General features: G+C 45.7%; 1 protein-coding gene across 1 annotated transcript in view; it reads left to right on the forward strand.

Annotated features, from left to right (window-relative positions):
- The window catches only part of LOC8039004 (iroquois-class homeodomain protein IRX-4), a 109,425-nt gene that overhangs the window by 32,448 nt on the left and 50,136 nt on the right, over positions 1-26,841 (forward strand). Inside the window, exon 2 of the mRNA XM_040499170.2 lies at positions 22,491-22,760. Within this exon, the coding sequence (XP_040355104.2) occupies positions 22,491-22,760 (270 nt within the window). The remainder of the gene's footprint in view (positions 1-22,490; positions 22,761-26,841) is intronic.

The following is a 26,841-nucleotide window of genomic DNA, read 5'->3' on the forward strand; positions in this document are numbered from 1 at the left end:
CATTACAGTAATGTCATTACTGTCATCTCTGAAACACATTTAGTACTATCTAGCATCCACCCATTATTTTAGGTTACATTTTTAGGAGGACAGAATGTATGAAGTTTTAATCGACTGAAACGGGTGTTCGAGATGAACGAGTCCAGCGCTGTCCGACCGGGACAGAACTAAATCACATGAACATGCGACGAATGCACCTAGGCGGTGTAGGCACGCACACCATTCGATTTCGGGCATCGGCAAACTTAAAAATACGATTCCTTTGAAGATGTGATTTTTTCTGTTTGCTGCATGTTGCCTAAATAGGGCCTGGTTTACACACAAAGAACAACTGGTTGTGAGACCTATAGATCCGGTACTTGCGTTTGGGTACATTTCAAACAGTCCTGCTTATGAAGGTTGTTATCCGACCGTGACCCAGTTGCACAATCTTTCAGTTGAACTAATTTTACAATTTAGAAATTATTGAAAAAAAAAAAGAACACAATTGTCAGTGAACAGCAGGTGTCGATGTCTCTCACGCGTTTACAACCACTTTGCGTTGTCCCAACTCCAGTGTCCAAGTCAGCCAGTGTTTATTCTCAGAAAACTCGGGCTGCGTTCCCTTTCCCTAAAATGTTGGTCCAAGTTCCCCCAGGCGCAATCCGCCGACGAGAGCCCCATTATTCCCGTTTCTAAGAATATAAGTTCAGCTTCGAAGTCCCAAGCTGTTTTGGTTCTGCTCCCCAGCAAACTGTCGAACATTACTGTTCAAACGGACAGCGGGGTTGATGCTACATTTTTACAGGTATATAATGAACTGCTGCCATCGTACCCCTCGTGTTTCTACCTCCCGCATCCGCTAGTGCGAAGTGACAGAAGCCACATAGTTCGTTGGCCTAGCCAGTATTTAGCTTTCAGAGCGCTGTCAAGGATGAACAGGGACAAGGTCTCATTAGAGCTTTTACTGTGTTTGAGGTTTGGGCGCGTGTATGTAAAACCATCGACAAGTATAAAATTATTTCGTTTGACAACGAAAAACAAATGGTGATTGGTTTTAGGGGGACTTGGCGCAGAGGGGTGGGGAGGGAAGGAAAGGGGGGGGGGGGGGGGGGGAGGAGCGGACATAAGCACCACGGTCCCGCTGTTCACGGTCCTACTCCTCACGAATTCCACGCAACGGTTTTATGGGCCATCAGTTTTCTGCTCTTTTGTGCGCTCGAAGCCGTCCGTTCGTTTTCCAAAAAGTCGAAGCCTGTTGCCTTCATATAGACAGTCGTATCCTCCCAGCTTGGCTGACCGCACGAGCGAGTCCAGAGACGGGCTCTGGGCTGTCGTGCTTTCCGTGAATTATTTTCCTTACCCTCGCCAGCACTCTCACCCCCGTCTTGTGTTATCATGTTAAAAGCGCCAAGGCATTGCATGGCCCTTCTTCCACTCTCCCTCCCTTGGATGGGGCGGAAGAATTGTAACGAGTAATTTGAGTAACTCGTTAATGAAGATGTAATCGGATTACATTACAAATTGCATTTTCAAAAACGTGATGCATTAATTGCTAAATTAAAAAGTAATTAATTAAAAGGGATCCTGTTACTTGTAACGGATTACTTCCAAGTCTGCCTTGTGCCGTCATTGAGCGTGCGAGTTTGCCCGTGAAGACCACTCCATGCGAAACATTTTTTTTTAGTTAGGAATTGAATATTGCCGAAGACCAAAGCTTTGCATAAACAAGTTCAGAATCATCGTATCAATAAACGTATACACACCGACCGACTGAATGTGTATAAACAGGCAACGTTTGGCTTCATGAGCTTCATGCACTGGGCATGCTCATAGCCTCGTCCCACTAGAGCGACAAACACCGATTTTCGTCCGGCGACACCTCAAAGTTCCGTGTCGCTGTCAACACGGAACGCTCGTCGACCGACAGCCGTCAACGAGCGCCGACAAATGATCGACGACGGACGAGGTCTTAGAGGAGAATAACATAGAGGACGGAAACCGGAAGACACGCCCTCTATATTATTCTCCTCTAACACCTCATCTTAACCAGCACGCTCCATTTCCACGAGACGAGGTCTTGTTTGTCGTTGGACTTGAAGCGCCGCAAGCAGTCCCACCGAGGAACATCTCTCGGAGACGCGAACTCATCCTCCTCGCCCGCTTGTACCCTCTGTTGCCTCTCTTCCCACCCTCCTACCCTTCCTCCCGTTCCTCCCGTGGCCGTGACACGCGCCGCCTTTCGATCTTCAGTGAAGGCCTTGGCGACCACTGATCGCTCCCGCAGTTCCTGTCCCTCGATTGCTCGTAGTGGTCGTGACTTGCTAGCTGGCAGTCGTGTTGCGAAAGGAAATTTGCTGTGTTTAGCGCGCGAAAGCCTGGTGCGCGAGGTGGTGCTTCAAGACGCGGAGGTCTACGCCCCTGCATAAGGCTGGACACAACGACGTTCGAGGACTGACTAAAGTAAGACCGCTCACCACGAGGTAGGACACGACGTTCCGGCAAGCCATTCCGGCAGGTGAGAGACTTGTCATCACGTTCTGTGATAATCGGGATGACGTGTGTCCCTCAAGAAACGGCTGCCCTCAATCATTTCGATATAAAGTTAAAAACACCCTCGAAATCTACGTAAACTTCCGTGGCGCTCATCTAAAACGACTCGAACCCCCCCCCCCCCCCCCCCCTCCTTCAAAAAAAAAAAAAAAACGATTCGGGAGTTTTAGTTTGTAAAAAGTTTGGTGTCTATTGTCACGACTGTTTGCGGAAAGTCGCCAACGGCAAATGAAGACTTCGGGAAGCTTTAATTAAGAAATAAAGTAATCGCCTCCACTTTCACCGTGTTTGTCGGCGCGTTTTACGTCCAAAGTGCAAAACACCAAAACCGGATTGCCAGGCTCTGTTTGTCTGTGTATTTTGAAGTGTCTTTTTGACAACTCCAGACCCACTAGGAAACACATTTCCTTGTCCCCGTGTTCTGTGTCATATCCGCCAGGTGTGACCGCGAACACCGACAAACAGGCTGTCCGCGTCGGTGTCGTTGTCGTTTGTTACTGTTTTTCGCTCTAGTGGGACGCGGCTATCAGAATCCTGTTATCAGAACCGGTTTCTGATAGCCGCCTGAATGTACCTCATCCCAATAGAGTGACAAAAACCGACTTTTGTCCGGCAACACCGCAAAGTTCCTTGTCACTGATCCTCTCCCACGGTAGCGACAAACACCATTGAAAAACGCCGACAAACGATCGACGACGGACAAGTTCTTGTTCGTCGTCCGACTCTGAAGCTCCGCGAGCAGTCCCGACGAGGAACAAACATCTCTGATCTCTCGGACCTTTTCTCCTCGCCCGCTGCCTCTCTTCCCATCGTTCCTCCCGTTCCTCCCGTGGCTCGCTCGACCGCTCGGCCTTGGGGGAAGGCCTTGGTGGTCACCTTAGCTACCTTGGCTTCCTGATCGCTGTCGTCTCTCGCCGGTTCGTCGTGCCGGTGTCTTCGCTTGCTCGCTGGCGGTCGTGTCGCTTTTTGCTCGCGAAAACCTGATGCGCGACGCGGTGCTTCGAGACGCCGAGGCCTACACGGCGGCGATCGAAGACTTGCTGAACAAAGTAAAGCGCGAGACACATGCGCGTCAAAACTGTCCGATCCGGCGTGCGAACTGTCGGGAAGATGGCTGCTCCGAATCGCCGCACCGGACGGTTCGCGACACATGGTTTCCGACGCGTCGTTGCGTCGCTCCGTTCAGCTCCGCCCAGTTTCGGGTGTACCTCTACCAAATGGATGGATGGATGCTAATGGCTATATTTATAACGGGCGGTAACTCGCGCCACCTAGCCTAGAAAACTAAAATACTTCCCTCGCCCTTCTTCGTTTTTCTGACTGAAACAAACGTAATATTTTTATTACATTCTATCAAAGTGTGCGTGTGTGAAGATTTTCTGTGAGGCTATTTTTGTGCTCAACATCACTTAATCGCGAAGGACCGCAGCGGACCTTAGAGCCATCCCAGCGAAACGAGCACTGCGTACAAATCACGTGACTACGTACCGCCCGCATTGCTGCGTCTCTCCCGAAACTCACATGACACATGACATTGGAATGGCTCGTAGCGTCCGCTGCTGTCCATCCTAAGGTGAAACGGAGTATATTCGGGTTTCGACGGGCTTGATCGGTCCCAGAAGGCAGGCTTGCTTTGGCGCTCGAAATCAGCAGCTCGTTTTGTGCGCTCGGGAAAACTCGATGGCGTCCGTTTCCTTCACAACCACGACCCGCCGCGCGTGACGCACAGCGCACCGCCACATCCGCTTCCCCGAACCACATGGCGCCTCCTCGCCCGATCGGTCCGAAAGTCACTTGGCAACATGACCTTCGCCATCCGTGCTCATTGGCTGCGGCCACTGCGGCCTTCCGAAAATCGGACCGTGCGTGCGGCGATATCTGGCAAGTTGGACGCATGCGGGCGCCGCACGGAGCCCCCGTCCGACGCTCCGGTGCGACGAAAACCCTCGCCCTCGGACGTCGTTCCGGCGGTTCGCACGTCGGATCGCATGGCTTTTTCGCGCATGTGTCTCGCGCTTAAGACGGCACTTATCCCGAAGTAGGACAGGGCGTTACGGTAAGCCATTCCGGCAGGCAAGAGGCTCGCCATCACGCTCCGTGATAGTCGGGATGCCGGACATATCGCCAAAAACTGCTCGTTTTTGCTTATTTGTATAAAAAAAAAAACATTTTAGAAATCGGCACGACCCAAAAAAGGAACTTTTCGGGAATTCGGGTTTGGAAAAAGGTTTTGGTGTCTATCATAGCCGATTCACACGACGGACCGAATCGCGATTTTCGTCCGCGGACCGTGTACCACGTGACCGGCACGTCACCGATTCCTGCGATCCGCGCCTCGTCCGCGGACGCGTGGACTGATAAAATTGAGCGCCTTTTTTACTCGCGGATTTTTGGCACGAGATTGACTTGAAAAGCGTTTAGTCTGGCAACAATACATTGTTTTCCTGTTTTTTTGTTTGAGAGTGTCTACATCCACGTGCGGGGATGTAGCCAAGTCGGGAGGAGATAAGGTTCCATCCACGCATTACATCACTTCAGGCGTCCCACGTCACGTCCTGCGTGAACGGAGGCAGGTCTTCTACCGTGTTCGCTCATTTTTTTTTCTTGATTTTTTTTTTTTTTTTTTTTTTGGTCAAGGACTTTGGCTTTTTGTGTATTAGTACGGTAGCGCTTCTGACACGCCACGAGTTTTGGTTGCCGGGGGTTCGATCGTGAAATACTTGTCCCAGTATTTCCCATCGAATAACCAACCGTGTGGCTGTCGAAGTGCGGGTGTTTAGTGGCATTAGGATCGAGGCTTCCTGCTCGATTTTGATGCTGTCATTTTGCACGTAGGCACAAACAACACCAGCGTTTGTGCCAGCGCGTACATTGACAAGTACCGTCGACTGGCCGCTCAGATCTTGGAACGCATTCCGACGATGCAGATTGCCTTTTCTTCCGTCCTTCCGAGGCGGGAGAACATGCAGGTTCTCATCATTAAAGTGTCAGCGTAGTCAGAGTGCCGAGATTCAGGCGTGGAATGATCGGCACAGAGACGTGAACTGGCTCCTGCAGGAGTTCTGCCGCAAAAAGGGCTTCGTGTTCATCGGCGATCTCGTGGACGAGTGGCACCTGTGCATCGGCTACTGTTTCATTTGTTGTGGAATAAACTGTTTCTGGAATATTTTAACCAGTTTTCTCGATTGAATGCTCTCATTATGTTTGTTATTACTGGGCCTAATGCATGTTTTCCCTTCTCTCACAATCTTTGTGAGTTTGTGAGTGTCCGCGCAAGTCAAGAACGTATGGAGTGATGGGCTCGCACTTGCCCCCTTTGATGCACATAAGCTCGCACTAAAACGCCCCGAACCAAGCCAACCACACACACAACGAAGCCTCACTGCCTCACCTCGGCAGCGACGCACACATGGGCGAAAGCCCCGGAGGCCGCACCCGCACAACATTGCTGCACACCCACAAGCACGGATGACACGCACGCCGCCTATACGTGTGTGGGACTCCTGGACAATATAACTCTAAAGATATCTATTGATACTATTTTTATGACGCATAATATTTGCTATTAGTCTTAGAAAACAAAAGAAATGGATAAATTGTCTAAACATTTGTAAGGTCACGTGACATATTAACTTTAATACAATGAAATCTAACCTCTTTATTTTTATATCCCATATTTACTCATGAGACAGCATAATATGTACATAAAGAAACAAATTGTGTCATTGTATGATAAGTCACGTAACCTTTTGCGTGGATGGAGCCTTATCTCCTCCCGACTTGGCTGCGTCCCCGCGCGTGGATGTAGCCTCGGCCTTTTTGTTTTTGTTTCTGGACGATGAAAAACAAAAATGGCGCATCGTTGTTTTTTGTGCGTTCGCTGGTTCATTTTGTCGCGCGTATCTTGGTTCCACGTGTGAAGGAAACTGCAGAAACTTTGTCTGGCTGACGCGACGCAGGTTCCGGTACTCCTCCGGGTCCGCGTCAAGAAGCTCCCGTCAAAACTCGTCTAGCACGCCGCGATCATTCTTGCACGTCCAATCAGGATTTCAACGAGCAAGACCTCTCTTGTGGCTGTGGTGAACTTAAGTGTTGTGCACGAGTGCGGAGTTCGTAAAGGCATCTCCAAAAGCCCCTCCGCGAGCCCAGAACTTCGTCGCTTTTACGCCGAAGCCTTCTCGAGCAGGACCATGCCTGTGTCACTCTCATGCTTCGGGTTAGTAAAGCTAGTGGCGCTTCGCGCGAAGCCTATTACGGTGTTTTGTCTCCATCTGTACGTAACAGCGGCGTACAATTCTTTATCGCGGTAGCAAACGTCGATTTCTCTCTTGGACAACAGTGCCGCGGTGCGATGTTGGAGTTTCGCGGCACTGTGGGGTGGCGACCAGGTTCGGCCCGTCCTCGCTGGCGTCTGCTCGTCGTCTCCCTCGCGTGGATGCGCTTGGGAGACGGACGAACCGCGGACATGTCGTCACGTAAGCAATCCGTCCGCGCATCAGCCCGTCGTGTGAATCGGCCATAATCAGGACGGTTCGCGAAAAGACACCAACGGCAAGTCAAAACTAAGCAAAAGCTTTAATTAAGAAAAAAAAGTAATCATCTCTACTTCCACCGTGTTTGTCGGCGCATTTTAAGCCCAAAGAGCGGAACACGAAAACCGCGTCTCCCGACACTGTCTTAGTATTTTGAGGTGTTTTGTTGCCAACTGCAGTCCCACTAAAAAACAAGCTTTTTCTTTTTTTTTTTTTTTTTTTGTCCGTGTGTGTTGCAATCTGTTTACCAGGACTGGCAGAATCCGACTAGCAGGTTGTTTGTCGGTGTCGTTTGTCGCTGTAAGTAGAACGAAGATCCCAAAGCCACCGCTCTGGCGCGACATCAGAAACATGAGTTGATGTAATGCAAATTAACGTGAGAAAGGATGGCAAAACGCCCGGAGGAATGGATCTCCCTTTCTCAAATCGAGGACCATTCACCGTTTTTTCCAACCCTTAACACCCTGCACCGTGCGCGTCTTGCATATTAATTCGTGCGGGCTAATGATGCAGGTGGCTACAAGCCATACAGCTGGAAACTACGTAAGTCTAAGATTGTGTTTAGATAAGGATCGGGTGCGAGGTAGTGACAAGAAAATATCAGCTTTGGTGTTTATTAATGGTGTGCCTGACGGCTCTAGCGCGTTTAATTACAGTGACTCCGGAAACAACTAACCTGCCGCAATTAAATGACGAATATTCATTCATGCATCGTGATTCGTCAGTGGAATGAAACTATAAAAGGTGTTAGGATCGAATGACCTTATTGAATGATTATGTTTTCGTTTATAATATATGTTCGTATGCCATTCTAATTTTGTCAGCAAACCATGCTCGCTCATATATTGGCCCGCTTTTCTACTTTCCCGTGGATTACTCGGAGAGTCTTATAGGACGGCCTAGCAATTAAAATTGTAGTATGCTTCCGTGCACGCAGAATATAAAAAAGGATGGGCAAAACTCGATAATTCTTGGCATTGCTTCGAAGCAATCGAATTCAACCAACTTAATGTAGAAATCTTTGGAATTAAAATGTTTTTTTTAAGGCACCACTGCGGAGCACGCGCTATAGAACTCGCAAATCAATCATATTGTAAGCCCATGTACTCAGCACAGGAGATCAAGGAAGCATTGCCGTACAGCAATACACATTGAAAGCGACTGTTGTTACGATGCACGCATATTCAAATTCTTAACAGGTGTAAGCGGCCAGAAAAAAAAATTGTCAGTTTTTGACGTTCTTTTTTCGCGTTCGTTATCAAGAGCCAAAAGATTTTGATCCCGTGGCTTTCGCGGAGCTCCAGACGGCGGGACCTGGACGCTTACAGTTATAAAATAAATTGTCCATCCATCCTGTATACGGCTTTATTTATTCTGCTTTAATCAGAACGAGACTCGGTGTTGTCGGTAAGGTAGTAACGTACTCTTAACGTAAACATGAAAAAGTACATTTACATGTTCTCGTGGTTGTGTTACGTTAAGTCCAGACGCAGCCGACTCTACGAGTTGATAGGACCAATCAGACAGAGCCAAAAGGGCACCATAGTGGTGTTCGCCGTGTTTCTTTGCTTGTTTTATCATCGCTGAACCATGTCATAAACAAAAAAAAAAGGCCCAATGACTTGCGCTTTTGACACTGCTTGATTCGCTCTATTAGTTCGTAGCGTTGGCTACGTCTGCACTTGAGCAGAAACGGAGTATATGCGCCAAGTCATTAATTATTGCACTCATTCCACATACCTTCGAAATTTTGGCCGTTTTTTTCCCCACGCAAAGCGTGCCACTTTAGAAAAACTCCAAGGACCACGTCCTTTGTCCCAGTGTCGAAAAGCTGACGCCAAAAAAAAAAAAAAAAAACGCCTGTTACCGTCAATTTATAAATAAAAATTAACGCGAAAGTAACGTGCATTACTTAAGGATAACTCGTTCCTTTTATTTCGAGGTCGGTATAACGAGGTCCTTTATTTTGCAAGTAGCAAGGGACGTATTTCGTTACCTTATTCGGTAATGCCTACAACACTGGTGTAGCCTCAACCTAAAATAAACTCAATTTTATATTATTTTTTTTTTTTGACAACGAGGTTGGTTACACTGGCATTATTTTATGCAGGCGAAGGCTCTCCGTGACTAGATTATAATTGATGATGTTTCCACGTCATTATTGAAGTCCAAACAAAACACGAAGGTAGCCGAAGATGATAGGAAGAAGCTGAAAATAGATGTTTTGGAAGCCCTAAAGTGGCAGCCGACGTTTCGCTGAAATGCTTGGTTTCTTCGCGGTAATCGCCCCTTCGGGCTATGCTGCTTTGTGCTAATATGTGTGCACTGTATGTTGACGGGCGTTACTAAATGGCTTCCGTATATTTAAAACGGAAGTGTAGAAGCGCTCGTGCACTCGTATATCACTCGCTCTATTTTCAAAAGCAGTATGAATGACCTTATGCTCAACGATTAAAAGTGAGCGTTAGCTGTATTTCAAGAAGAGACAACGGATAAATGTGAGCTGGTGCGGAAACGACGTAATCGTAACCCTAAGACAACGCAAAAAAAAAAAAAAAAAGAACTGACAACACGACACAGACTTCTGAACACAGCTGAGTAGATTCCGAGAGCTCGACAATAAAAACCCGTCCACGCTAAACAATAAATAACTCTTTCACGGGTTCAATTCAAACCAAGACGGTTGGCTTGCATAACTGCCATGCTCCCCTGCACCCAACGTTTCCTTTGATATTCTTTTAAACGAGTCCCTGCGTTAGAGCGGATTGGAGTTTCTTCTCACAAAGTGAAACTTAAATACTTAATACATTTGGTAAGTTGGTATGTTGGAGACACATTTTTCACACTTATTGTGTGCTATAGGAGGCGGTCGTTTACTTAACGACCCGTCTCATCCACGTGGCCCAACACAGATTCGTACGGAATTTCGCTAACTTTTTTTGACGCCACTAATCGAATGACCTCCACGTCTATCACACATCACTGCTCCCGTTCATACGCATGCGGTGCAAGTCTACACGAATGGAAATCTCTCCTAAAAGACTCGTTTCAAATATTTCTGCTGCGTTCATTTCAACTAGATAATTAACGTTGATAGTTAAATAGTGGTTTAATGTACTTGGGTTGTTAACCTCCGGTAGTGCAGGCAATAATAAAAAAAAAAAACTAAGATGAATGTTACTCATGCTATCAATAAACACATTTTGGGTAAGTGGCAGTTTAAGGGAGGCGCGCTCGATTGGAAGCTATAGTGTCATGAGCGCCAGCCGTCCTCTCTCGATACCAGCCGGTATAATTTAGCAGCTGGGAATAGTAAGGACGCACATATAAGCGTATGTCTAATGCTGCTGCCATTAGGAGAGACGGGGTTGTCTAACCTCCAATCGGATCTAGCTGCCCTTGATAGCGGCATAGAAGCGAGGGAGCCGCGATCATGCAAACCGACTTCACGTGCTATGCAGATCCGTTAAGGATGACATTTGGATAATGAAGGCTCGGCTGAAGAAGCACATCCTGTCATTTTCATGCTGTCGGCGACCGTAGGACGCGACCAACATAGACATCAACACACAGTAAGCTGGATACGTGCATGAAATCGGCAAGCGAGAACTCGGCACTCACACCTCGATCTAAGGGAGCTCAATTTCCGATAGAAAATTATTATCCAATTAAGTTTATTCGAAATGCCCGAAACTTTGTTACACTTCAAAAGAGTATTTTGTTTCTTCATTTTTTGTTGTTGGTGTATGCATAGAGAAGGTGATAAATGCTTGGCGATATCATCTCCAAATCAAACCGATCGTTCGGTGTCCCCCTAATAAGGGAATAAGTATAGGTCTTCAATACAAGTTAATCACCCGACACATAAATAACCAGGTGCTGCTGAAGGCTACCTTTCCCCGTTATTATGCGCCACACTTAAACGCCCGGTTATTAAACGGGGACCCGTATTTATCCATGCTTCCATGCCTTTCACACATTAACGCTGTGGTCACCCAGAGCCGACGTCGCATACATAACTGCTGTTTATTTTAATATGTTAAAAAACAGCAATGAAGTGCCTATAATTTTTTAAGCTTCTATATTAATAAAAGACTCGAAACTCTTCAAACAATGGCAATTGATTTAGCAAGTTAAATATAAAATTTTACTCAAACTTTTATCTCCTTGTGTACTATGATCATGAATTGTCGTATTTTAGTTTCCTCCGTATGCACAGAAATTACTTCTTTTTTTTTTTTTTTTCGAATGGATGATCAATGAAAATACAATGCAATAAGAAACGTAAACTACGAACTTAAAAATCGGTGTATATGTGATTTATTATCCTTTATTGTTTTTTAGTTTTTGCAAAATGATTTGATTATATGCAGGGTGTTTAAACTAGCTTGTGACAAGACTTTAAAAAAAGAAAAGCTGGTGCACGCTACACGTGTCGAATCAACGTAGCGTTGTTCACAGTTCTACTGAGCAAGTCAGGGTATATTTTTCGATATGCCAAACTGGCTACTTAAGATAATAATTCAGTTAATGCAAAGGTGCTAGCGGGCTGGACAGGAATGTCGATAATAATCCCTGGAGAAGGGGAACAAGAGGGACAAAGGACAAACACAAATCTCCAACCACAGCTAGGTGACTAGTGCGTGACCGAAACAACGCGTAGTCCTGGTGTCGAACCATGGACCTCTCCATCTCCAGTGGAGCGCTCTACCAACTGAGCTAACCAGGAGTTGGATATCCGTAGAGTAAATGGGTTTTATCAGCTGCCATCACTCTAACACTAACAAGGGTGAAAGGCTTGCATTTGAAGGTTATGATAATAATGCAATTGATGCAAAGGTGCAAGCGAGCTGGACAAGTAGGACAATAATATACCCTGGAGATGTGGAACAAAGGGAAGCAAAGGACAAGCACAAATCTCTAAACACAGCTAGATGACTGGTGCGCGTTCTTTGTCCCTTTGTGTTCCCCTTCTCCAGGGATTATTATCGTCATTCTTGTTATTAAAAGAGAGCATTTAGCTAACTTTCTAAATATTAATTTGTCTGCAAACCCCCCAATATATATACGGTTCAGTTTGTTGAGAGACAACCTACCGTGTCGTTTTCAAAACCGTGGCTAAGTTTTTCAAGCTTTAAAAAAAAAAGGCAAAACAAAAACAAAAAAATGTTATGTTCAAACTAACATTGCATTTTGCGAGCGAGTAGTCACGCTAACCGGTATTAACCTGTTCTTCATTTCGGCAATCAAAAACGTGTTTTTTTTTTTTTTTTTGTTAATTAGGTTGCGGATGTTGAACTTCTATTGAGATCTCTTCGGTGACTCCGAGGAAAAGCACTGGCCAACGGATCTCCAGGTGGCGGGTTCGAATCCCGTCCGAGGTGCCTGCCATCTGACGGAAACTTAAACTACCAAAACCTTTTTTTTTTTTATTGTTTGTTTGCACGTTGCTGTTAACAAAAAAAAAAAAGAGCTTTTCGAGGCAATTTTACGCCCACCAAATGGCGACATACACCGCTGTTTTTTGCTCGAACAGCAATTCAAACTCTCTTCCAACCAGCAATTAATGTCACACGCGCCCCTTTACATTTGCTCTTCCCCGTGTCACACATCTGGAAAAAGAACAGTGAAGGCGCCGAATTTTGAGCTTCCCGACGGCGTGGCACACCCGCGCGAGTGCAACGAACTCCACCACGATCAAGGCGGCGCGCAGCTGCGACAGTACGCGTGCGAATTTCACAGCCTGCACCCAGCCCCCGGGCTTTGCCTTCGCCAACCACCCTCCGACAGTCACTTAATCCGCATGGGGGCCTTCCCCCCACCAAGGGGAATTAAAACGCCAACCCTACCCACTCGCACGGTAACCCGCTTTCCCCCTCCTCCCCCAAAACAGCTCGAAAAATCGGCGATCCGCTAATAATTTGGTTACGACCGGATTCACCTGGGAACGCGAGACAGAAAATGCGGCTACGAGGTTAACGGTGTACCAACAGACAGACGTATTTTTAAAATAACTGCTCGTCTGTTCAACCCCGAAAAAAAAAAAGGGGGGGGGGGGGGGGGGGGGCGAAGGGGAGGCATCGGCCGAAGACAGCGGGGCCCACGAGAGCTGACTTTGTCCGTACGAAACTCCGGATCTGTATGTCTTCTATGTTTGTCGGGCTTCCTTTCTTTGTTCCCGCGAGCGCACTTGTTCCAAAACGAGGCGGATTTGAAGGCAGTACTAGACGTGTCTTCTTTTTCTTTGCGCGTTTTTCTTTTCTCCGCGACGGTTGTTACAGAGCCTTTTATTTGAAGGCTCCGGGTTGTTAGTGCCCCGAAAGACCGGAAACCACTTAGTTCGTATACGCTGATGATGCGTCACTAAGAGAGAGAACGGGGAAGGAACTAGGAAGTCGAGCGTGTACGAGGGTATTTAATTTGGCAGGGGGAATTATGACTGCTGGCAGCAGAGCAATTCGAGCGCTCGTGTGCATTCGGATACGCGAGGTGACGGCTGCTCCCATAGGAGAGGCCATCCAACGAAAACGTTGTGACAGGCCAAAGTTTAATTTAAAGACGAGTAAGGGCAATGTGGAAAATGCAAACCCTGTCCTCATTTGATCATATGGTCGTATCATATTGGTGGTTAGCGAGTGGCACAAACAATTACATTGTCCTGAACATCGAGGAGAGTACAGCTTTGTACTTAGTTCGCTTAACAGATTACAAAAAAAAAATAAAGTGACAAACCTTTACAAGCAATATTTTTTTGCGGACTCGCAATAATGAAACAAATATTTTTATTTGAGGGCTTAAGATTGGGAACATTCGCGGGCGTAAAATTTCGCGATTATCAATGGCATGCTATGTATTTGCTACCATAGGGAAATCTATTGGCGTGATGTATTTTTCCGTATGGTCCTCGCGAACGCTAAGTCGTTTTCGAAAACATTAAAAAAACTTCGCATATAGGAGTTTTCTAATGCAACGCCGTTCACCAATAAAATCATACAAAGGAGTCAAAGGTTCGCGTACATTCAGGCGTATGGAAGCGTTGTAAAGACCTCCTATTTACTCGTGCATATGGATTAAGACTTAGTTGCCTATTTCAAACACAACAGTGAAAAATGTCCGAATATTCCCGTAATTTCAAATGAGAGGCACGAAGGCAAGCAATTTTTGCCTCGTTCTTTATGTGGAGAATTTGGGGAAAATATGTAGGTGCCTCAAAAGAACTACTTTACACTTTCTCATTCACTTCTCTTGTGGCGGGCATTTATCTAGCAAATCTCGAAATTTTAAGTTTTATGGAGCCTTAATTACGGTAATCATCGTAGCGAAAAACGTTCCTCGTACGATGTCTGACTTTCTGCCACTGGCCTAATGAACGCACGACCAAAACCTCGAAAAAAATGCTTACTATTCTACATCATTTTCAAGCAGTGTGGAGCCGGTGATCTTAAAGTGTGATAGAGTGAATTGTGGGACAAATTTCGCCCATCAATTATACTTTGGTAGTAAGCAAATTGTAGCAATTTATTTAGAATAATTTCACTATATCTTGTGTTAGTTTACCATCGCGTTTTACTGCTCTCACTACAAGTAATTGCTTTTCAGCGTCGGTATGAACATTAAGATTTAATTTAAATTACAGCTATCATCGCCACGACTATGCAATGCTAAAGAAATCCCAACTTCCCGATGAAACAGAAACAAAATAAGGAATTGCCTCGATTACCTCCAAGCGGGAGCCGAAGTGAAAAAACTTGGGTGCCCCACGAATACGGGTCCACAGGAAAGAAGCCGAACCTCTCGAGCAAGACGCGCGTTGACAAGTACCAGAGAGGCAATACGACAGAACATTACAGAAAGGGAACACGCTGATTTGTTAACGAGCAGGGGGAGGGGGGGGGGGGGTGATACATTTGAAGACGAGAAGGCCGGGGGGGGGGGGGGGGAGAGAGAGGAGACCCCTCACTCTTTCTCTCGTTTTGGAGGTTTAGACAAGGAATTCCAGACCGAAATATACGGACCTGCCTGGGCGTGTCTTGCCCCATTTGTTTTCCTAAAAAAAAAAAAAAAAAAAACTTTTGTTTTTAAAGAGGGCATTTATAACAATGGACCATTTGACGAAATCGCCGGTTTAGTAGCTTCTGGTATGAAAATTAGGACTGAGAAATTGATCGATTAGCCTACCGATCGATCGATTGATGCTTTAATCGCGGTTAATTTATTTAACCGATTTATCGGTGAAAGTTTGACGAACCAAAAGAAAGTAAAAATTGCACGCTTTCACCGCGCAGTCGTGGACGAGCACACCTGTATAAAGGGAAAACTTTAGGTCAAAATTTAGCCAAAAGTAAACTGTAGGTGCAAGATTTGAACTCCTGACAATTGCAGAAGGATACACGTGTCCCTGTCACTCCAGCTCCGTTCGAGTGTCCGTTTAGCGCAGCAGAGGCTACTTTAAACAATTAAAGGAGGTCGCTCTTGCCGGAGAATATCAGCGAACTGTCCCGTGCGGCTGAAGTAATAATCTGAGAGCGCCTTTGAACACGTCGTTAACTACACTGATTAATAATTTAAAAAAAAAGGTATATTGCGCCCTTTACTACATACTTTAATGGCTGACCAACTCCACGCTGTATAAATATCCCCACAACCCCCAATTATTCACAAAAAAAAAAGAAGATTTTTTTAACTTTATTATTATAAATTGCATGGAAACGAACGACACCGATTATCGATTAATTAATCGATTAAACGCGATTAATTGGCTTAACACTTTTAATCAACGCCCAGCCCAAAAACTGCGTGAACACGTGCTCAAAATTGGCTGAAAGGGGCTGCTGACTCTATTAACTGCAGTCACCTAGACTGGGCTCCCCCAAAAGTTTTTTTGGTTCCTAGTGTGGCTTATCTTTTTGTCCCGAGGTTCGTTGAAAGGGAATCTGAAGGGGTTTTGTATTTGAGAAAAAACACTTAAATCGTCTTCATTTGGCCTCCAGAATCACGAATATCGAGATGATTTTTTTTTTTTTTTTTTCAATTTGGTGCACGGAGGCCGCAGAAATTAATTTTCAAAGTACCGCTGAAACCGCTCCTTTCCGGGCGTGACGTCATATTAGGAGTTTCCGGAATCTCTGCTTTCATTCACCTTCAGCGTCTATCAAAGCTATGCACGCGCACTCATGCTATTTTCAAAAAGGTCAGAAACAGGCCTGGCGACTGGTGTCAGTGCGGGGGAATATACCTGGCTACCTTACATTTGTACGCGCTGCCCACACGAGCTACAGGCGCTTGGCGGCCCAAAGATCCTAGTGTGACGTCACGACTGGTCGGAGGTTTTTCGTGTTTTCTTGCGTTTAGTTACATGTTCGGGGAAAAGGAACGTGATATTTACATTCATTGGATGAAAATACCCCAGAATTCGCTTCTACCTCGTTTTTCTCCAGAAGTGTTTCTGCTTCCCTTTAAAGAACGCCTCTTCCTTCATCTTTCCTAATTCGCGCATTGTTTCAACCTCGGGATCATCGAACCCTGTTTTCTGCCAGGTGGCGCCACTTAAAACAAGTGAAATTGACGCCCGGGAGCCATTGCAAGGCAACAAACAACAACTTCCAAAAGTCACCAGTTGTGTCACAACATAATCAGCATTAAGCAGTAAAGGCCCGTTCACACACTTGCGTTTGGCTACTGTCTGAGACGAGACCGGTTTTTAAGCTTGTTTTGACAGCTTCCGACCGGCTCCGCAGCAGCGCATCCGATTGTAAGCCGCCTCAAGAGGCTTAAAAACCGGCCTTGTCTCAGTCAGTCGTAGACGGATGCAAGTGTGTGAACAGGCCTTAAAGGCTGCGTATCTGTGTCATGCTCGTGCCGTGTACAGACGGCACAATCAAGATGAGCGCCCGTGATACCAATTTTGTAGGTTAAAGTTTGGAATGGCATTCGCGCCAGCAGTGTTTCAGCGCGCGATGTCCGAACTTTCGAGGGACTGAAGGTTGCACATGTTTACATAGATGACGGGCTTGTTTAAACAACACGACACGAGCATGATGAGAGGCTGTGATCGGCTCTGCAGTCTTCACAGGGAGCAGGTCTGACTCTGAACGCCGAAAAATTAAATTTGGAATTCAGAAAGGGGTTTTACTCGGAGATGTTGTGAGCAACGAAGGTAACAAACCTGACCCGAATTCTCTCAAAACCGTCTTAAACCTTGAAGCACCGACAAACAAAACTGCTGTTCAACGCCTGATGGGAGCCATAAAGTTTTTATACCACCTGACATACGGCAGGCGCATAATTCTAGAAACCAATCACAGCCCTTTGGTTGCACTATAAAAAAAAGGTATACAAACATATCGAATCTAAGGGAGACAGCCTACTGATGTTTGGTTAGACCAACACTGGAGTACCCACCTGTTTTGTGGGATCCGCACCAAAAGTACCTTACAGATAAGTTAGAGAAACTTCAAAAACCGCGCGGCGAGATTTGTAGCAGGAAATTATTGTAGAAACAACGGTGTTACAAAGATTAAAAATGTACTTGGTTGGGAAACTTTATTGTTAACACGCAAAGATTTTCGATTGAGGTTCCTACTCGCAATTTTTAACGATTTGACAGGTATTGATAAAAGCAAATACATAGCATTACCAAACTATATTTCAAATCGTGTGGATCATTCCAGAAAGATAATAGGAATTTTCTGTAGAACAGATAATAAGAAGTTTTCATTTTTTCCACACACACTCGCTCAGTGGAACCTGTTACCCGAGTCTTTTTTTTTTTTTTTTATTAATGATGACGTGGGAACATTTACCTCAGGAAATTGTCTTGACTTTTAATGTTATTTATTTTTATCGTTTGTGTATTCCCTTTCTTGACAGCCGAGACTGTATGTTAAAGTGTTCCGTTTTTTTGTTCTTTATTTAGCGTGTTAATTTATGGGCTGTACCTGCTATAATGCCGATGTTTCGGCGCTTCTGGTTTTCTTTTGTAAATAAAAAGTAATTGTGATTGCAATTAATTTACTTCTCAACGTCAGTATCATTTTAAATATTAGTTTAAATTGCATTTATATTTGCCATAACTATGTAATGCTAAAACTTCCGAAGCTCCCGATGAAAAGCAACAGAAGAGAGATGGCCTCGCTTACCTACGAACGGGAGCCGAGATAGAAAAACTTAGAACGCCCCAGAAAAACAGACTCACGGGAGATTCATAACCTCTCGAGCAGGCGCTCAGTGACAACTGATGCACCGTCGCTTGTCAAAGTGCGCAAAGGGACTACACGACAGTGCATGTCAAAAAGGGAGCACGCTGATTTGTTAACGAGCGAAAGCAGCGGGAAAGGGGGGGGGGGGGGGGGGCAGGAGGGGGGAAGTATTTGAGGAGAAGAAGGCTTGGACGAGCTATGCAGTTTTAACTCTGCCTGGGCGTGTTTTAGTTTCATTTTTTTTAAGCTACGTCATCACGCTCGTCGAAATATTCCGAAGAAGAGGGCATTCAGGGAGCAGTCAACCATTTTTTTTGGAAATCGCCGGTCCAGGACGCTGACAGTGCAGTGGAAGCTACGCACCCAACGGACCAATCAGCCGCCTCCCTTTTATCCCTTGACCCCGCTTTTTTTTTTTTTTTCCAATTGGTTATGAGCGGGAGAGCGTGATCACGTGGTGAAGGAAAGGCTTGTGACTGGTCCAACGATCCCATAGCTTCCACTGCACTGTCAGCTTAGGGGTGGGCGGAGTAGAGTCTGCGACCATTTTTAATTTTCTGAAGAAAATTCTATTTTGTCGACTCAATAATTCCAGCAAGACCAAACCAACTTAATTTACGGGGGAAAAAAATGTCTTTGGAGGAAAGAAAAAATGAGAAGCACACTCAGTTTGAAGCTCTCTCTCTCTCTCTCTCTGCGGATTGCGCAGAGTTGGCATTTTCGGGCACCTTCACCAAAACAACTTCTGCGGCTACGGGTTTAGAAATATTTATTGACAAATTAGGCACAGATAGAATTGACCTAAAGTATTTACCACGGAGTATGGACGTCGTTAATTTGTAAAGAAAGATTGCAAACACGGCACATTCCAAATAAATACTTACAGTTTGATTTTTTTTTCTTCACATCTATAAATGCAAGGATTTTCAAACTTTGCCAGCGTATCGCCTTGTATTTTGTTCATCTTTGTGCTGAATGTTGTTGTCCTGGAGAGCTAGGTTGTATCGCAAACACGGCACATTGCAAAAGAATGCTTAAATTTTGTTTTCTTCAGATCTGTAGACCCTAGGATTTTCAAACTTTGCCAGCATGTTGCCTTGTATTTTGTTCATCTTTGTGCTGAACGTTGTTGTCCTGGAGGGCCAAGTTGTGCATTTACACGTACATTTTAAACGTCACGAAAGCGACGTATCGGCATCTGATTGGTGGAGGCAATTTCTTCCACCAGTCAGACGACAATACGTCACTTTCGTGAGCTTTTAAAACGTACATGTAAATGTACAACCTTGGTACACCCTGATTACCGCGACCAATTTACGAGAAATGCTCAGATGGGGCCATTTTACTAAATACGGATTATTTTGAAAATCAATTTGAAACAAGGGAATTTTCGATTTTTGTTCAACTCTTCCAATTTAAGCTTAGTGATATGTACTAACAAAATTTGCAAAAATATGTTGTATGACTTCAGTGTCTTTGAAGTTATAAAACCAGAAATCTGGCGAAACTGAGGGTACCCCAGTGCTTTGAATGGGGCGTCTAGATACCTATAGTTAACAAGTTCGTTATTATTAGAAGGGCAAAAAAAAGGCACGGGGTGGTCAGAAAGAAACAAATTGACGGCACAGAGGCTCAGAAACCTTGAGCAGGCCTCTGAGTTGCGGTTTTAGGCTGGAGGTTGAGTGGGGACCACAAGACTTGATTCTTGATGTTGAAATAAATCAAAGTTGTCACCACCCAACTTAACCGCACTAGAGTGGGAACTGCAAAACGGCAGCACGGAGTTTCCTTCTTTTTTTTTATTAGTTGGAATGATTAGGAAATTTCCGATGCTGGCAGTCAAACGAATATCTAATAACTAAAAGAATTTCGCTAGTAGTAGAGTCCTCTCTTAACTTAAGACTCCCTGCAGCGCTTAGAAGGCAGGGCAGAATCAAAATGATAGGGGTATCTACGAGATTAACTAGAGGGTAATCATCGACACATCGCAGCACCCGACAGCCTGTCACAGCTTCGGGAAGCCGCCCACTTACTGTTCTATCCACGAATGTATCCACGAACGGAGATAAAGCTGGGGCACCTGTACGAACCCAAATAGTGGGATTCTAGAGGAAGTTTAGAACGGGAGAAAGTTATTCTCGTTGATAAACTCATCAATTGGCTAAATCAAGAAAAAAAAAAGTTCTACAAATTTTTTTTGCAGTCTTTTTTTTTTTAGAGCAATAATTAGTTCAATGACGCAGTAGAAGCCATTTTCCGGTCGTTCTTTACCCGATAACCATAGCCCCCTTTTGACATCACCCTCTGGATGTTTTTTTCACGTTGTCTGGGGTACCTCTTGAGGACTCTTCCCATACTTGCACCTGACTACGAGGCTGAAACAAGACCGGTTTTTAAGTCTCTTGTGAAAGCTTGTGACCGGCTGCATTGCCGCGCAGACGGTCGTAAGCCATCGCAAGACGCTGAAAAACAAGTCGTGTCTAAGCCAGTCGTAGTCAGGCTATGGTGCCTGGAACGCGTCTGCGACTGGTGTGTTTACCGTGGCCAAAAAAGTGGTCTTTCGATTTCCGCTTGATGACGTCATAGAAGTGTCATGCTGTCGCCGGTCGCGACCCTGGCGGCGTCCCAACAGTTGGGGTATTCATAGCCGACGCCTGTTCTGCTGCAGGTCGCTCTCCACTGTGACAGTCCACGGAAACTACAGCAGTCGGAAATTGGGACGCCTGGGACGCCGTGACGACGGCGACACTCACGTTCGCTCGTGCTTTTCGCCAGCATTTCTACGGCCAACCGCCAGGATCGCGACAGGCAACAGCATGACACTCCGGCTTCTGTGGCGACATTTGTTGCCACATTGGGACCACTTTTGATGTATGAGCGGGTTAGGACGCTAAACACACCAGTCGGAGACGCGATACAGGCACCATAGTCAGGCGCAAGCGTGGGAACGGGCCTTTAGCACAATCGCCTGAAAAAGAACGTTCGCCCGAGTGTTTCTTTTTTTTTTTTCCTGCCTTTCATATTTTCGTTAAGGCACTCGTTTTTTTAATTGTGTTTTCGTTTGTTCAGTTCATTGTGTTCGCAATATATACTTTTTTTTTTCCTATACCACTGAGGCAGCACCTGAGCGTCAACCACGTAGGCACAGCGGAATAACTGTAAAAAACCACAGCTCGCACCAGAGTTGTTCCGAAATCGCAAGCGCACTATCTTCTTTGTTAGGGAGAAGATAGAAAATAAAGCAAACTTTCATTTTGACGTTTAATTTCTTTTTTAACGTTAGGTGATTTATTTAAAGCATAATTAAATTCTGAATTTTAAATCTTTCACCTTTAGAAGGTCCGCACTTCCACTTTTTCTCTAATCACGTGAAGCACCGAGACGTTAATAGGCTCGTGTGTGTCGTCCGTACCATAAAATGGTAGGCAGGCCGTATCATTCTTTGCTCGCGGAACTTTTCAGTCATGCAGTTTGTGCGTTCCTAAAAAAATATTAAACAACATCAACACAACATATTGTTAAGCGAACGAGCCGTGCGATATATTGTAGCATGACTGCAATGATCCGCTTGGTGTCGAAGGTTCGACCAGTAAACAAGTAACCCGTTCTACGGGAGAAAAAGGTAAAACTGCTTCACGACAGTCAATATACATTCCCGTGAAGCACAGCACCAAGGGCGAAGCTTTTTCTTTAGTAAAGTTTTATGGCGAGCAAGGACTAATAGACAACTCTTGTAACCTACACTCTAAGAAATGCCTGCGCGTCTACTTACCCACAAAACATTCGAAGAGTCAATCTCTGCGATCTACGAAATCAGCACAGCGAATGAATAGGCGGAACATCCGTTTAGACCTCAAAATGAAGTCTGCGTTATGGCATTACGCAATCCAAACATGACGGTTTGCATTGCGTAATGCCACAGCGCAGACTTCATTTTTAGGTCTAAACGGATGTTCGGCCTCATCATTCGCTGAGCTGATTTCCTAGATCGCAATGATTGGCTCTTTGAGTATTTTGCAGGTAAGTAGACGCGCAGGCATTTCTTAAAGTCTATAGTCTCAGTTTAAACGGGCCTTTCCCACCTAGGAGATGTTGCGAGGCAGGGTGGAATTTGTTATCGAGCAAACTTGACGAGCAAAAAGCCCTTGACATATTTCCCCGCAAAAAAGACGAGCACTCGTCTTTCACTTGTGACCGGGTACACGAGGGTCTGCGCTCGCTGGCGCAGTTGCTGGTCACCGGGCAGTCTTCGTCGCCGGGTTGCGCCGAGCCGTCTTCGGGAGCGGCGTCCAGCACATCCAGTGGAGGAGGTGGCGGCGGCGCGCCCGAGAGTCCTATGGCAGCCGAGCAGCCGGTGTGCTACGAGCCTTCTCGGTTCCTGTACCCGCGGCTCGCCACCGGTCTGGCCGTCAACGGACTCTACCCGTCCACATACGCGGACCAGTCGGGCTACGTGGCCGCTCTCGGGACCGGATCCGCAGCCTTCTACCCGTCCTTGGTGAGGTCCTCGGCTATTCGGGTTGACTAACCAACCGTATACGACATCAGCGTCACACGCAACAGGGTGCATAGTGACGGACACACGATGGTGTTCGAGGCCTCGTGTTGGTATTTTTTTTTTTTCAGTAATTCCGAATATAATACACTCGGGTCTTATTTTGACCGAGTCACATCCACTGCAATCTTTGTTCTTGTACAGTCTTAGACGACGGTAAGCTAACTACCGAGTGACGAACGAGATATACCGGTGGAACTAGCGCGAGAAATAGCATGCCGACGAGTACGGTGCCAGGGACATCTGACCCAGCCAGGTCATACAAAGCGCGCTTTAGCCAGCTTCGATTTTGCGTGCCCAGCTATAATCATTCTGTGACTACATAGACCAACTCGACTCCCTGACGTCACGCCACTGCGGTGGCGCTGCTGTCGGCGCTGCGCATGCGCAGATGCTTCGGAATCCGGTTTCTTCGCACGCGCATTGTCCCCACCCGGTGCGGGCACAGTGTGTCGGTCGATAGTTCAATCCCTCGTCTCGGGGCGAGACCGCTAGTATATCTCATAAAGAAAGGCTATCAAGGGTATAAGGATGATAGACGGTACATTAAGTTTCTTATAGTTTCTGATGTACGGCTTTGATGCGACGATAAAGGCTTCCGGTGTTTTGTTAATGAGATTGCTACTGAGTAAACAAGCTACAAACAGGGAAAGAGAAAAATGAGACGGAACTAAAGATGTAAAGAAAATAAGCTACTAATTGCATCCTTAATTAAAGTACTTTTCGTTTTCTCTCTATCGGATTAATTTATTATCGCATCAGCGCTTTGGTTCTCTAGACGTTACAAAATGGCAATGTGACAAAAAATGTTTCCATTAAACAAGAATGCAAATGACATTACACTGCTTTTGCAGCAGTGCACGACTCGTTTCTGCTAAAAATATTCCAGTGACTAATTCCAACCAGGCCGACACATAGAGTGACGGCGGCCAGGTGCACTTTTCTAGAGCCGTTCATTATATGCATTTTCGAGCGCTCTCTGTGCAGCTTTGCCACCCGCTTGTGACTCCTGGAAAGGTTTGCTCGGTGCGAAGAGTCCTATCAACAAAGCATTTTGTAGGACTGCTCTATCTCGTGTGTTTTTGATCATAGCGCTGAGCACACTATGCAAGATGCAGTAGGTCTTAGGACATGCGGTGCGACTAGATTCGGATAGCTTCCCAAAAAAACACGACTCCAGATTTCATAATACCGGGTGACCCTTACATTTATCTCCACGACTCATTCTTGCGACTCTTCAACCGTTTGTCTACGAGTGCTTTCTAAAAATTCACGTAGCAAACTCCCCGTTTCCTTTAAAAAAAAAAAAAAATATCGCGATTTTTTTTTTAGTTTTAAACTTCTTCGAAGAAAGACAAAAAAAGTCGGCATGGAAAACTTGGAAATTTGCTTGTTTCATCTTATAATAACGATAATTTCTGCATCTCGAATATTTACAAATAAATGCATTAAACATTAAATGCAGTGTCAGAGCGCAGCTGGTTACATTCATGAGAACGTAGCCAGCTCCACTATGCCCGTTTGTTTTGCGCATGCGATCCATAATGAGATATCTCCCTATATATTATCGCGTAAGTGCTTACAAATGAAGAAAAAAAAACACGCATCAAGCTATAAAAGCATAGCTAAGCTAGCATACCGACATCCATCCGGGTTCCTTCCGTACTTTTGTTTGCATCCCTGGCTAATCCCTTCTTGACGAGCTTTCACGTAAAGCACGATTTATCGAATTGCCGCGAAGGACCGGAAAGTGAAGAACACGGGCGACCAGGTGTGGAAACGTCGTGATGCGTACCGATAGTGCATTCATAACAAGCAACAAAAGAATAACTAACAAAACAATAAGTACGACCAGCGATCCGGTGAAGCATGCAGAGGCGGACACATCAACTCACGGAACCCTTTCAGGGATACCCTCTTGCAAAACCAATTCCAGCCGCAGATTGAGGCCAGCCAGGGGTGAACCAATTACGCGAGTTGTAGCAGCACGCCACGCGAGCTGTCATCAGGGACTCGCGTTGCGTTTGGAGACACGGACTTGTGGACTCCTTATAGATTAACCGTGTTGTGCGCAGCACCGACATAATTTATGCCGCCGCTACGCCGTCTACTAAGGCCCGTACTACGCTCCCGAACGCCGCCAAAGAAAAAAAAAAAAAGAAACGCAGCCTGGGGCACGCATTGGCAGTCACAAATAAGGTACGCTGCATTCCAGCGGATCGAGAACCAAAGTAGACGCGTCCTGGTGCTCATTCGCGAGAGCATACATAAAACATTAAAGCCCGTCATGAAATCGGGTTACACCTTCCTCCTCTCCCCCTAGCACAAGCCTCGTAGCACAATAGAAAACACGAGCGCGCCCGCCTTACAACAAGGCGCAGCCTATATTCACGCGCCATATCCTCTGCGCGAAGCGAGCGCGGCGAGTGAGTCTATACACGCGCGCTCAGCCAAGCCAGATACAAACATACGACGAGCCAAAACAACCGCTGAACAACAGGACGAGGTTCCCCCGTGTCATTCAGCGCGCTATTCCGTGCACCCTCTCTGCCTCGAACAGAGGTGTCATCGGTTATCCACCACGCTGAGCGAATGTCCGAGGGTGATCCGAACGGGTCCCTTCGTGCTATGCTAGCGTTAGCACCCGCGAGCCGCTGCGGTGTTACAGAATATGTGACCGGATGGAGCAAACTGAATGAGGCGTGAGAGAACAAAGGCGTCTCGTAATCAGAATTGTGCCCGTTACGCCAAAAAAGTAATTAATTACAATTACAATTACTTGGCCTAAAAAGTAGTGAATTACCATTACAAATTACTCCCCGTAAAATGTAATCGATTAATTACTTCGTTACTTTACTCAATTACTTTTGCGTTACTCCAAAGAAACACGCAAAATACCTGTAATTTCTACTGTGTGTTTGTGGGGGGAATTTCGGGCCCCATCAATAATAAAAACAGATTCAGTAGTATATCCAACGATTATTTTAGGATAATAATTTTAGGAGGATGAATCTATAAAGCTGTAAAGGACTGGAACAGGTGTTCAATATGAACGAAACTAGCGTTGTTTACCCGGGACAAAACTGAATCCCATGAACATGCGACGAATGCACATGGGCGGCGGAGGCACGCACACCATTCGAAATATGCATGGCATCGGCAAACTTTAAAACACGACTCTCCTGAAGATGTGTTTTTTCTATGGTTGCTGCATATTGCCTAAATAGGAGCTGGTTCAGCCACTAAAACAAACTGACTGTGAGATCTACATGCGGTATTTGCGTTTGGGCAGACTTCAGAGTCCCGCTTGTTGAAGGCTGTTATCCGGCCTTGACCCACTTGATCTTTTTTTCTTGATCATCAAACTAATAAAAACCGAAACTTCACACGACATATTAATCCACAATTTTTCAACTAAGCTGACGTTTTTTGTTTAGAAATTATTAAGAAAAGCACAAATTGTCAGTGAACAGCAGGCTTCAATGTATCTCACGCGTTTACTGCCACCTTACGTTGCCTTAACTCCTGTGTCCCAGTCAGCCACTGCCTATTCTCAAAAACCTCGGGCTGTGTTCCCTTTCCCTAAAATGTCGAAGTAAGTTCCCGCAGACACAATCCGCTGACGAGAACCCCAACATTCTCGTTTCTAGGAATATGGGTTCAGCTTCGAAGTCCCAAGCCATTTTGGCTGTGCTCCCCGGCCACCTTATCGCCTGCTGTCGAAAGTTACTGTTTGAACTGACAGTACTGTTGAGGCTAAATTTTTTTTTTCTGTTCCAATGAGCTGCTGCCATCACTTCCCTTATGTTTGTGCCTTACGCATCCGCTAGTGCGAAGTCAAGTGGCAGAAGCCACAAAGCTGGTTGGTCCAGCCAGTATTTAGCTTTCACATCGCTGTCAAAAATGAACAGAAGAGAATCAAGGTTTCGTTACAATTTTTTTTTTTTTTGTCTGCGGGATGGGCATGTGTTGGCAGAACATCGACAAGCAAAGGACGGTCTCATGTGACAAAAAAAAAATGCTG

This window comes from Ixodes scapularis, unplaced genomic scaffold (genome assembly GCF_016920785.2).
Source record: "Ixodes scapularis isolate PalLabHiFi unplaced genomic scaffold, ASM1692078v2 PGA_scaffold9__187_contigs__length_104089568, whole genome shotgun sequence".
NCBI classification, from domain to species: domain Eukaryota; kingdom Metazoa; phylum Arthropoda; class Arachnida; order Ixodida; family Ixodidae; genus Ixodes; species Ixodes scapularis.